This window comes from Malus domestica, chromosome 15, assembly GCF_042453785.1.
Source record: "Malus domestica chromosome 15, GDT2T_hap1".
NCBI classification, from domain to species: Eukaryota; Viridiplantae; Streptophyta; class Magnoliopsida; order Rosales; family Rosaceae; genus Malus; species Malus domestica.
The window spans coordinates 34,349,673-34,363,352 of record NC_091675.1 but is presented as its reverse complement, the minus strand read 5'-3'; the positions used below and the strand labels follow the sequence as shown (position 1 = coordinate 34,363,352).

Below are 13,680 nucleotides of genomic sequence, written 5' to 3'. Positions count from 1 at the left end.
GAGGAAGCTTTAAAAGATCCGAAGTGGACAAAAGCAATGGATGAAGAGATGTTGGCGTTACAGAAAAATAATACCTGGGAAGTAATGGTGCTACCAAAAGGGAAAAAGACAGTTGGATGTCGGTGGGTATTTATAATTAAATACAAGGCTGGTGGATCAATAGACAGGTACAAAGCAAGGTTGGTGGCTAAAGGATACATTGAAACGTGTGGTGTAGATTACCAGGAAACTTTCTCTCCAGTTGCCAAGATGAATAAAGTACGTGTTCTTATTTCTTTAGCTGCAAATATGGACTAGCCTTTAAAATAGTTCGATGTGAAGAATGCTTTTCTTCATGGGAATTTGGAAGAAGAAGTATATATGGATTTTCCTCCTGGATATGATGCTAGAGTGAACACTGAAGTATGTCGGTTGCGTAAGTCACTCTATGGACTTAAGTAGTCGCCTCGTGCATGGTTTGATAGGTTTACTCAAGTCATGAGAAAGAATGGGTATCGTCAGAGTCATTCTGATCACACATTGTTTGTAAAACATAGGCTAGATAAAGTGACAGCCTTGATTATCTATGTAGATGATATGATTATAATAGAAGATGATTCCAATGAGATTTTGAAGTTGCAAGGAAACCTTGCAGCCGAGTTTGAGATGAAGAACTTCAGAGATTTGAAGTATTTCCTTAGAGTTGAATTTAGTCGCTAGTCTAAAGTTAAACATAAATATGTTCTGGATTTATTAAAAGAAACCAGTATGCTAGGATGTAAGCCTGTAGACACTCCTATTGTTGAAAAGCATCATTTATATTTGGATCCGAATTAGAAACCGGTTGATAAAGGTAGATATCAGAGACTTGTAGGGAGAGTAATTTATTTGGCTCATACTTGTCCGGATATCGCCTATGTTGTGAGTGTTGTGAGTCAGTTTATGCACTTATCAAATGTGGATCATATGGCTGCTGTTATGCATATTTTAGCATATTTGAAATATGCACTAGGGAAAGGAATATTGTATGAGAGGCATAGGCATCTGAGAATTGAAAGGTATACCAATGTTGATTTGACAGATGATGTAACTGATAGGCGGTCTACTTCTAGTTATTTTACTTTTATTGGAGGGAATTTGGTTACATGGTGAAGTAAAAAACAGAAGGTGGTATCATGATCATCTGTTAAGGCCGAGTATAGGGGTATGGCTCAGGGAATTTGTGAGGTCATTTGGTTACGAAAACTTCTTTGGGGTCATGGTTTTAAGCTGAAATAGACCATGAAATTATATTGTGATAATAAGTCCGCGAGAGATATAACTAATATTCTAGTACAACATGATAGAACGAAACATGTGGAGGTTGAGAAGAAGATTGTATCGATACCATTTGTGAATTCTTAGGAGCAACTTGCAGATGTTCTTACTCATGCCGTATGTAGTAGAAAGTTTGATGACTCACTTGTCAAGTTGAGCATGTGTGATATCTATGCACCAACTTGAGAGGGAGTGTAAACGTGAGTTAATATTAAAAAGGCATGTAAAGATTGTGTAAATATTTGGAGTCCTTCATTAGGAAGGATATATGTTTATGTCCTTTATTGTTTCCTTATGGAATAAGAATTGTATGTGTATATATTTCAATTATGTAATACATTGAAATTTAAGTCATAAATTTCTACATGGTATCAGAGCCAAGGAGCGGGCACGTACCATATTGCCACGTGATGGTGGGTCCCTTGGCCCTAAGTGTAGGGTGAGTTCTCTTGGCTCCACGTGGTTGTCCATGTGTGGATCTCCCACGTGTGACCCACGTGAGGGGGCATATTGAAATGTCCCACATCGACCGTATCAATGACAAAAGAAGAGTTTAAATACCCCAATTCCACTCCGACTAATACCGAAGTCTTTTGTAATAAAACCACACACCTAACAGATTGTGCAGGTGGTAATTACTAAATTGGGGATAGAATCGATATTGTTGGAAGGGGATCTTTGGCCCATTTCTCTGATAATTCCACAAGAGCATGTACACTAAATGGGCAGGATTCCACAAACTTCGCCGCCCAAGGCGACACAAGCTGCATGGCTGCCAAAATTAGTCACAAGAGGTCAACCATCGAATATGGCCGCACAAAGTAGTCATGGCGGTTTAGGGACAAAACGAAGTGGATCCGGCCCACCAACTGCTACTGAAAGTCAATCAAAAATGGTGGGGAGAATGAAGATGAGAACATGAAACAAAAAAAAATAGGAAAAAACCTAACAAAAGAAAAGTGTCGCGGGAGGTGGTGGGGGCGGCTAGAGGACGAGAAGGAGAAGGGTGACAGGGCGGAAGGTGATAAGGGAGAACAAGCAGAGAGAAGGCAAGGTAGGAGAGAGACAGAGGTGGGAGGGAAAGAAGGGAGTAGCAGAGAGATGGTATGGTGGGAGAGAGACAGAAGGGATGCAAGGAGGTTTGCCACCGGCTCCAAACCGGAGCAAGGGACCGCCGACGGTGAAAATTGAGATCTAGGGTTTGTTATTTGGGTTGCTAAACCAACCTTAATGCTTGAAAGGGTGGTGCATGTACTAAGCAATCTCAGGCCCTGTTTTAGCTTTACCCCAAGCTATGAAACTCTATTTTAGTTTTAAAGTTTTGAGTCCTTTATTTCCTCAGATCGTGAATGAAGATAAAGTTATGATGTACGAATTAAATTAAGATCTATCAATAATGCATGCACATATTGGTTGAAATATACTTCATAATTTGCATATCAATGATTAGTGTATCATGCATGTAAACAAGTGTAGAAAATTAGACAAAAGCAATTAATTGATGTAGATCATATGACGAAGTGGATTGAGGAATAAGTCAAAAGGTGCAAATCGCGCAGCAAGGACAAAGCTTTGTAAATTTGGTCTCTGATGGCAAATTTGGTCCATTACCGGTCATTTCAAAGAGAGTAGAAACATGCATCAAAGTCACCATGTATGAACGCCTTGCTGTTAGGTTTGTGATTTTATTAATTATCAATTCATAAACTTACAGATTTTCTCATACTTTATGGAGGATTTCAGGGTTCTTGTTCTTTATGCTTAACATTGTTTGATCTTCTCTTTACCATGTTGTGTCATGAATAATCCGTGACAAAACTTTGAGTCGTTAATTGGTAAAGATAAGAAACTAATATCTTTCTATCACTGCTCCAACATAGTAATTCTTATTCCACGCAAACATAAGAAACTAATAGTAACTAAGGGTTTGTTTGGTATCCTATTTGAAATTTTTTATAATTTCTCAAAACATTTCTGAAGAACTTTTCTTGAAAACAATTTTCTTTAATATTCAAAAGCTTTTTTGGTATTCGATTTAAAATTTTTAAATCTTACAACTTAAACCGGACAAAAAGATCCATAAAAAGGGGGTTGAGAGAGAAAGAGGAGAGAGAAGAAAAGAAAGTAAGAGATGATTGGAGGAAAGAGAAAGAAGTGAGAAGATCGGAGGAGATAGAGAGGAAGAGGAGTGAGAGAAAGAACCGAGAGAATGAAGAGAGCGGATTGAAGAAGAGACGAAAAAGTTAAAATAAAAAAGAGAAAAGAAAAAAGAAAAGAGAGATAGATTTGGAGTGAGGGGAGGAGGGAGAGAAGAAATGAGCGAGTTTAAGTTTAAAAACTCTAAAAACTCATTTTTTGTGTTTTTAAGTAATAGACTATATTTTTGAGCTAATCTTGAGTTTAGTTTTTTAAAATAGTCTTACCAAACAAGTTTTTAAGGCCTAAAACTTGAAAATTGTTTTTGAATTTAAAAAGTTGGATTCAAGTAGAGTACCAAACAAATTTTAACATTTTAATTCTCTATGATTAATGTTGTTTGATCTTCTCTGTCATGTTGCATTCTTTCGTTTATGGCGATTTTCTTGTATGAGCAATTAGGTTTGGCATGTGTAGACAACAAATATGAATTGTTGGTTACTAAGAATCGACTAAAAAGAGGTTCACATAGACAAATAATTAAGTTTATGCTTTCATCTTAGTATTTTCCTTTCTATTATCTACCCTAATGATTCAATTATCAAAAGAGAATTGTTCAACTATTTACAGTCTTCTTAGCTTTAAAAAAAACTAATTGAAGTCTTCTTTCAGTTCAAGTATTGAAGTATTCCAAGTATTGTCTGTATAAAGTATAATGCAGCTAGTTGATTTCACGATAGTTTGCAGAGATAAACATGCGAGCAAATCAATTAATTGTTGTGAAGTACTAATAATTTTTTATGCCATTAACCTATATTTGCTAGTATCGTGCTATTCCATGCTTTTTTTTTTTCGCCTACCACAAATAGATCTCACATACAACCTTTCCCAGACAAGAAAGAGAAAGATATCCGATAATTATACTTAAGATGCTCTAGAAAAATTTTAAATAAACCAAACAAATTAAAACCTTATTTATACAAAGTACAATTAAACATGATGAGTTGGCAAACACAGGTGAATTATTAAGATATAGGAGCTTGGAGCACTAATCATATGAATTGACTAGATATTTTAGACATACCAAAAGCTGTGCCAATGTTCTTGAAACAACAAACATATTCAAATCAAAACTCCTTGGAGGAGGTATATAGACGGTCCTCATAACCAACCCCACAGACATTTATATATGTGTGTGTACATATAAATACATGATGAAAACCAATCAGCTAATGGTATTGTTATTATTATTAGACCCCTCAAGGCAGGAGTTGAAAGGATGGCCAATGCTAGCAAACAGAAGAACAAGTCTACCTAGTGGATACCTAGATTTGAAGAAATCCCACTATGCATGCAGATTTTTTTTTTAATTTTAATTTTACTATTTTAGAGAAAATGAAGAATTCGAAACTATTCCAATAATTTAAGAAAGATGAGAGTTTTGAATTCGAGACATATAAGTAGAAATCGGACGCCTTATTTACTGAAATATTGGACTACATGCACATACAAATAAATACATGGAACCTATCTCATTTATTAGGGCTACCTATAAAGAGATTTTTTTTTTAAAATTATCAATTATTTTACTTTGAAGTGGGGACTGAAGAAGGAAATTGTTTTGGTTAGGTATGTGAAAGTGAAACCCACCACTCACATTTTGTACGGGAATCTAATATATGGTTGGATGAGGAGTTGGAATCCACTTAAAACTTAAAAGGAGGGTTTGATGTGAAGAAAAAAAAAGAGTAGGATTCTCTTTCATTTTTTTTCCTTCCCTTCCCTCTTTTTCTATTTGAATGGTCACAGTTAAGTCACGTCAACATCTTGTATTAATTTTTATAGAAATAAAAAGAAAAAATAAAAAAAAATTGTGAAAAAGGAGGATGGAAGGGGATGAAAAAAGAATGAAAGAGAATCCTAATTGAGAAAAAAAAAACATGGATTTTGGAATAGGAACACTAACATGGTTCCAAGGGCCTTTAACAACCTCGGTTCCTTCCTTTTCGTACGTGGAAAGATGAAGTCCACTTGATTCAAACCCCCTATCATTGTTCCCTTAACTCAATTAAAAATATGAACTCTTTGCCAAGCCTTCAATTATTGATCACGAAAAAGAAAGGTAAGACCCAATGTGTCCCATTTTTGAATAGAAAAATGATAAAAAAAAAATTTTGTTTCTCACAAACTTTTATTTAAGTTTTATTTTTATTTTTATTTGATTTATTTAATTAGATGATAAAAAATAAAATAAAAAAGTATGTGAACAATTAAAAATAGTGTATACAAATCGTCTCTCTTTTCAAAATATGAAAATCTCTCTTCCTCGTAGTCCTCCATATCATGATCGATCCTTCAGGTCTTTCTAGTCTTTGGAAAGAAAAAAACATAAAGAAACGTAGGAATTAGATATTGTTTGTAGCTAGGTACACTTACAACTCATTATATATCAGTAGTATATGAAACTCTTGGATGGCATTATATATATATCAGATACGGTCTGTCACAAATCCCTCTTGCTCCCACCAACCCAAACCGTATGATCTTATAATAAATAATAATGCCAAATCGATTTCATGTGTACTTAACCAACCAGACTATATTAAATTAATACATACCAAATAATAATAAATCCTGATTCCTAACTCTACATATAATATACACTTTGATTCATACATAAATATATATATATATATATATATGTGTGTGTGTGTATTATATATGTATGTATGATATATATATATATATATATGTGTGTGTGTATTATATATGTATGTATGATATATATATATATATATCGCGCGCGCGCGTATAATGTATGTATAAAGATAGCATGGAAAAGAAGAAGAACCTTGTGGCAGCTCTAAAATGCAGGTGTCAGTGTTCATGTTGGCTAAACAATGTTGGTCCTAAGATACACGTGTAGACTACTTGCTGTATGCCTTGTATAGAGATTTTAACACGTGTTTGGCCCTAGAGAATTGGTCCCCGCATTGAAGGTCGAGCCATAGAGGCGGTGGTCAGTCTTGGAACATACCTGGAAATATACACACACATAATAATAATATATATGATTGTGTATTTTTGTGTTGTACTTACGGAAATGGTTAGTGGTCGGGTATGACAAACACTTTGATCACGTGGATTCACATGTGACCCATATATCTTTTCTGGAATTGTCATGGGATAGCAATTGGATAGCTCATGTGTGTGTATGGGTCATTGGTCGAACATGTCAGAAAAAGTTTTACCCTCTTAACATGCATGGCTGAAATAGATTGATGACGGAATATATATGTATGAATTAAGTGGTATGCGTGTGTGCGTGTTCGTGGATTATTGGTCTATACTACCAATATTGTATTATTTGCATGCATGAATATTGCAGTTGTTTTGTGAGTCGTCAAGGACCAATAAATGAATTACTTGTGAAGGAGTCAATGATTGAATTCCAAGTCCGCTTTCTAAAACATTGAATATGGAAGGAAGCGTCAAGAAAGCGTCTTTGTCCTCGTGGTCTCATTAAATGACAAGCCAAAACTTCAAAAGAAAACGATGAAGATCAGACACTTGTTCATGCCCCATCGAAAAATAATGTTTTTGTATTGGTGTTTGGTGAAGTGCAGCAATTAGGGTTTACCAGCCAGCTAAGAAAGCAATAATGCGAACTTTTTTGAGAAAACAATTTAGATTTGGCCACTCACATATTCCTAGATTCCTCCTATGAGTTCAATCTTGCAGATTAATTGGTCCATAACAATATAAAATCTTGTCAGCCCACATGGACTATAGGGAGAAACAAATAATATTGCAAATGAACTAATGTCACATGTACTAAAATTTTGCTTTGGGAAATAAAATAAATAAGTCGAGTTGATTAACTAATAAGTGATTTATGGTAGGAAAGATGTTATTTAAATGGGCTATATGGAAACTACAAATTAAGTAAACTGAAAAGTTAATGGTTATAGAGATTCTGAAATAGTTAACTATGTGTTTTTATTGTAAAAATTAAGCAAGAAACTTCAAAAGGTGCAAGTAGCTTTATGCGTTGGATCTCCTATGTGACAAGTTATGAAGTGATTGAATTTCTAGTAATCATAATTGTAGATTTTTGTTGTTTTAGAGTGTTGGTTTAATCATGTTCTTCTCGAATGATGATATTAAGAATTGAATGTAGGTGTAGCGAGAAATATAACAAGTAAGTCATTGACAAATCCTAGAACATTTATCTAGTGTCCACCAAAAAAGATAGAAGTTTGTTAAGTTTAGTGATAAGATAACATGATAAATACTACAAACCCTAGCACCCTAAAGATGGATTTTACACAAAGTAAAAAAAATAAAAAGATAAAAAAATATTTTTTCGTCTTAAAATTCTATTTTGGTTAATAAAAGGACATTATTCCGCCAAATCCCAGCTATCACACACTATGTCTGCCAGTATGGTGGTTATATATATATATATATATTTGTTTTTTGAATAAACGATATTATTTATATTAAAAAAATGGTTTGAGTTTTGCAATGAACTAGCAAGAATATGGTTCAGATTCAATTTTGACGAAAATCGAACCTAAAACCTCTTATTTACAAAGTGAGGAGGAATACCACTAGACCGTAGTACTAAGTGTGGTTATCAGATTAGTAAGTTGATATATATATATTGTGTTTTTCTTCTAGGACCTTTTAGTGTTAGTTTCAAACATCTTAACATTACTTATCTAGAGTAGTGCTATTTATAGACCATTTTTACTTCTCACACATCCCTCTCAATTTTCGGTTGTCGAATCAAATGAATTGAAGAAGATCAATGACCGAAAATTAACAAGGGTATGTGAGATGTAAAAATAAGTGTGTGAAAAACACTATTTTTAATCTATTGATCCGAAAAGTATATAGAGAAATATTTCCATCCTCTCCGAGGGTTATTGGAGAAGCTTACGGTATGCTGCAGCAGCCGGCATATATGTATTGGAAAGTGATTTACCATCTCTAACTTCTCTTTAACTAAGTTCATAAGAATAAAAATAAACACACGGTAAACATATAGAAGTATCCCCAGTCAGCTTCACATCTAATAAAGATCCCTTGCGATTAATTAATGACAGACATTACTGAACAATCTGGAAATGAATCCTTTTCTAATTATGGGTATAATATGGTCAGGGTTTGCTGCCCCGGTGTCTCTTTTGTGCTCTCTTTCTCTTACTTCTTGAAAAATGTCCAACCACTTAATACAACAACAACAACAACAACAACAAAGCCTTTTCCCACTAAGTGGGGTCGGCTATATGAATCCTAGAACGCCATTGCGCTCGGTTTTGTGTCATGTCCTCCGTTAGATCCAAGTACTCAAGTCTTTTCTTAGGGTCTCTTCCAAAGTTTTCCTAGGTCTTCCTCTACCCCTTCGGCCCTGAACCTCTGTCCCGTAGTCACATTTTCGAACCGGAGTGTCAGTAGGCCTTCTTTGCACATGTCCAAACCACCGGAACCGATTTTCTCTCATATTTCCTTCAATTTTGGCTACTCCTACTTTACCTCGGATAACCTCATTCCCAATCTTATCCTTTCTCGTGTGCCCATACATCCCACGAAGCATCCTCATCTCCGCTACACCCATTTTGTGTACGTTGATGCTTCACTGCCCAACATTCTGTGCCATACAACATCGCTGGCCTTATTGCCGTCCTATAAAATTTTCCCTTGAGCTTCAGTGGCCTACGACGGTCACACAACACGCCGGATGCACTCTTACACTTCATCCATCCAGCTTGTATTCTATGTTTGAGATCTCCATCTAATTCTCCGTTCTCTTGCAAGATAGATCCTAGGTAGCGAAAACGGTCACTTTTTGTGATCTTCGCTAGATTGCTCCGGTCATTAGTGTGGATAAGTATATAAATGGATAGAGATAGGAAAGCAAACACAAGATGTACGTGGTTCACCCAGATTGGCTACGTCCACGGAATAGAGGAGTTCTCATTAATTGTGAAGGGTTTACACAAAAGCAAACACAAGATGTACGTGGTTCACCCAGATTGGCTACGTCCACGGAATAGAGGAGTTCTCATTAATTGTGAAGGGTTTACACAAGTACATAGGTTCAAGCTCTCCTTTAGTGAGTACAAGTGAATGATTTAGTACAAATGACATTAGGAAATATTGTGGGAGAATGATCTCGTAGCCACGAAACTTCTAAGTACCGGAGTGTGGTATCGTCTTGACTTGCCTTATCTGTCTCATAGGTAGATGTGGCATCTTCTCTGGAAGTACTCTTCCTCCATCCAGGGGTGGTATCTGTAACTGGTGGAGATGCACAAGGTAATGTATCAATTTCACTTGAAGCTTACTTGTAGTTTCATGCTTGGTCAAGCGCGATACAAACCATGTAGTAGGAGTCCCCCAAGTCGCCGAGCTAGGGGATCTGCTGAAAGAGGTGACAGACAAGGTAAGCAATCAGAGCTCCGGCTGATTGTTCACATTCTCCCTATCTTGCAGGCAGCATGAAGGATAAAGAGAAGAAAAGTGAGGAGAGATGATATGGGATACTTTTGCTTTTGAAGAAGTAACTTTCCACAGGCTTATTCTTGAACTGGGCTGGAGGGTTTTCTGGTTTCCTCCAGAGTATAAGGCCGACTGAAGAATTTGAGGGTCAAAACAAGTCCATCAAATCTAGAGTACGTTCGACCCTGCTGATATGGGATACTTTTGCTTTTGACAGAGTAGTGGATGTATCGGCACGTGTACTGTTACGCTTGTCTCCACATGCTTCCTTGTATCCTTCTCACTTGCCCTATTTGTTCCTCAGGCAGATGCGGTATCTTCCCTGGAAGCATAAGATGTTGAAGATGAGTACTCGAGAGCAATGCCAGGTAAGTAATCAGGTAAGGGGTTCCAGGCAGTCAGTTCCTGGCTGGAAGCTTGATTCCAAGTGCTGACTGATTGCTCTCTTTCTCCTTGTCTTGTAGGTAAGAACAAGGCCAAAGGAAAAGACAGGGAAAAAGCATGATATGGGATACTCTTGCTTTTAACCCTGATGATATGAGATATTCTTGCTCTAGTATAGCTTGTTTACAGAGGTATTATCGGGGGGAAAGAAAGCTGAATATTTCGAAAGGCTTCGTTGGGAGTGCCCTCTCAGATAAGAGAAAGGGTTGAGCATTTTTGCAGGTCTGCCTGTCCGTTAGGGATGGAGGTCGACATATATAGGAGTCTCCCTAACATCAAGTAATAATGCTATTCCTTTACCCTGCTTGGTTATAGCACGGTAGTGGGAGCTGCCAGCTTCACATGTTTTAACTCTGTCAGAGCACTTTGAAAAAGTGGTCTGTGGTATCTGGAAAGCTGATGTTGCGTGTGAAGATTACAGACAAGCTTTATCCAAGGAGATCCAGCTCTTGAAATTGGGAAAGTGGTGCCTCTTCGATTTTTGAACAAGCAATCCTGTCGGGGATCTGGCTCTCGAGATTCGGAGAACGATGCCTCTTCGATTTTTGAGAAAGCAATCCTGCTGGGGGTCTGGATCTCGAGATTCGGAGAGCGGTGTCTCTTCGATTTTTGAGAAAGTAATCATGTTGGGAGTCTGGCTCTCGAGATTCGGAGGGCGGTGCCTCTTCGATTTTGGAGCAAGCAATCTTGTTGGGAGTGTTTTCTCGAATGTGAGTAAAGGTTGGACGTGTTTGCTAGTCTACCTTGCCACGAAGCACAAAGGTTGACACACAGGGACTTTCCAATTATCCAGCAGTGGTACTGTTCCTTTACCCTCTCTTCGATTTTTGAGAAAGTAATCATGTTGGAAGTCTGGCTCTCGAGATTCGAAGGGCGGTGCCTCTTCGATTTTGGAGCAAGCAATCTTGTTGGGAGTGTTTTCTCGAATGTGAGTAAAGGTTGGGCATGTTTGCTAGTCTACCTTGCCACGAAGCACAAAGGTTGACACACAGGGACTTTCCAATTATCCAGCAGTGGTACTGTTCCTTTACCCTCTCTTCGATTTTTGAGAAAGTAATCATGTTGGGAGTTTGGCTCTCGAGATTCGGAGGGCGGTGCCTCTTCGATTTTGGAGCAAGCAATCTTGTTGGGAGTGTTTTCTCGAATGTGAGTACAGGTTGGGCATGTTTGCTAGTCTACCTTGCCACGAAGCACAGAGGTTGACACACCGGGACTTTCCAATTATCCAGCAGTGGTACTGTTCCTTTACCCTTGTGGGTAATAATATGGTAGCTAGACCTTCAAAATTTATGTGTTTAAACTTTGTTAGTATTGTTTCTTTGCAATTCTTTTACCCTTCTTGGTCAGAGCGATGTAGTGGGAGCTGCAAGCTTCACGTGTCTCAACTTTGTCAGAGAACTTTGGCAAAGTTATCTGTGGTACCCATGAGCTACTGTTGCGTGTGGGAAGTGGGTGATTGAACAGTACGATTCATGTGCTTTCTACTTCGTCAGAAATCTTCGACAGAATGCCCATAATTTCCGCAAAGCTGAGTGTGCGTGTGACAGGTGCTGACAAGGCTGGAAAAGTAGGTGCCTCTTCGATTTCTGAGATCGGCCCTCGTGGTCTCTGAGCATCCCAGCTTTTGAGAAAGCAAGCCTCTTCGATTTCTGAGATCGGCATTCGTGGTCTTTGAGCAGCCCAGCTTTTGAGAAAGCAAACGCCTCTTCGATTTCTGAGATCGACCCTCGTGGTCTCTGAGCAGCCCAGCTTTTGAGAAAGCAAACGCCTCTTCGATTTCTGAAGCTTCGTCGAGTGCAGATTTTTATAGGGGCTGACATTAAGTTCCAAAGCACACTTGAATATCCACCAGTAGAAGCTCCATTCTTGCACTTCTAAGATCTTGATTTGTCCGACCTCTTCTCTCTTCAACACCTTTGAAAATGTCTGGCCCCTCCGACCGTCGTTTTGACTTGAACCTTGTTGAAGAGGCAGCCCCGCCTTCTCCAGACAACATATGGCGCCCATCCTTCGTCTCCCCTACTGGTCCTCTTACCGTTGGGGATTCCGTGATGAAGAATGATATGACCGCTGCGGTAGTGGCCAGGAACCTTCTCACTCCCAAAGATAACAGACTACTTTCCAAACGGTCTGATGAGTTGGCTGTTAAGGATTCTCTAGCTCTCAGTGTTCAGTGTGCAGGTTCTGTGTCTAATATGGCCCAACGCCTATTTGCTCGAACCCGCCAAGTTGAATCATTGGCGGCTGAAGTGATGAGTCTCAAACAGGAGATTAGAGGGCTCAAGCATGAGAATAAACAGTTGCACCGGCTCGCACATGACTATGCTACAAACATGAAGAGGAAGCTTGACCAGATGAAGGAATCTGATGGTCAGGTTTTACTTGATCATCAGAGATTTGTGGGTTTGTTCCAAAGACATTTATTGCCTTCGTCTTCTGGGGCTGTACCGCGTAATGAAGCTCCAAATGATCAACCTCTGATGCCTCCTCATTCTAGGGTTTTGTCCAGTACTGAGGCTCCGAATGATCCTCCTCCGGTGCCTTCTCTTTCTGGGGCTCTACCGACTGCTGAGACTTCTCCTAAGCAACCTTTGTGAAGGCTCCCTTTTGTTTGTTTATTTTGACTCAAGTATATGTACATATTTGTAACTTATCGGGGATATCAATAAATAAGCTTTCCTTCATTTCAACGTATTGTGTTAAATACACCAAAGCCTTCTTCGCTAAGTTCTTTGAATTTTCTTTTGTTGAAGCTTGTATGTTGAAGCTTTGTGAGTGGAGCATATAGGTTGAGGTAGTGTTCCCTTAATTTCCCGAGTGAGGAAAACTTCTTGGTTGGAGACTTGGAAAATCCAAGTCACTGAGTGGGATCGGCTATATGAATCTTAGAACGCCATTGTGTTCTGTCCTGTGTCATGTCCTCCGTTAGATCCAAGTACTCTAAGTCTTTTCTTAGGGTCTCTTCCAAAGTTTTCCTAGGTCTTCCTCTGCCCCTTCGGCCCTGAACCTCTGTCCCATAGTCGCATCTTCTAATCGGAGCGTCAGTAGGCCTTCTTTGCACATGTCCAAACCACCGTAACCGATTTTCTTTCATCTTTCCTTCAATTTCGGCTACTCCTACTTTACCCCGGATATCCTCATTCCTAATCTTATCCTTTCTCGTGTGCCCACACATCCAACGAAGCATCCTCATCTCCGCTACACCCATTTTGTGTACGTGTTGATGCTTCACCGCCCAACATTCTGTGCCATACAGCATCGCCGGCCTTATTGCCGTCCTATAAAATTTTCCCTTGA

At 38.4% G+C, this 13,680-nt stretch overlaps 1 protein-coding gene across 1 annotated transcript; it reads left to right on the top strand.

Moving 5' to 3' along the window:
• The first annotated feature begins 8,674 nt into the window (after positions 1-8,674).
• On the top strand, positions 8,675-12,980 carry LOC139192415 (uncharacterized). Its single transcript, XM_070814513.1, has 2 exons — positions 8,675-10,307; positions 10,404-12,980. The coding sequence occupies exon 2, from the start codon at positions 12,306-12,308 to the stop codon at positions 12,978-12,980; it is 675 nt and encodes a 224-aa protein (XP_070670614.1). The 5' UTR covers positions 8,675-10,307; positions 10,404-12,305.
• Positions 12,981-13,680: the final 700 nt, after the last annotated feature.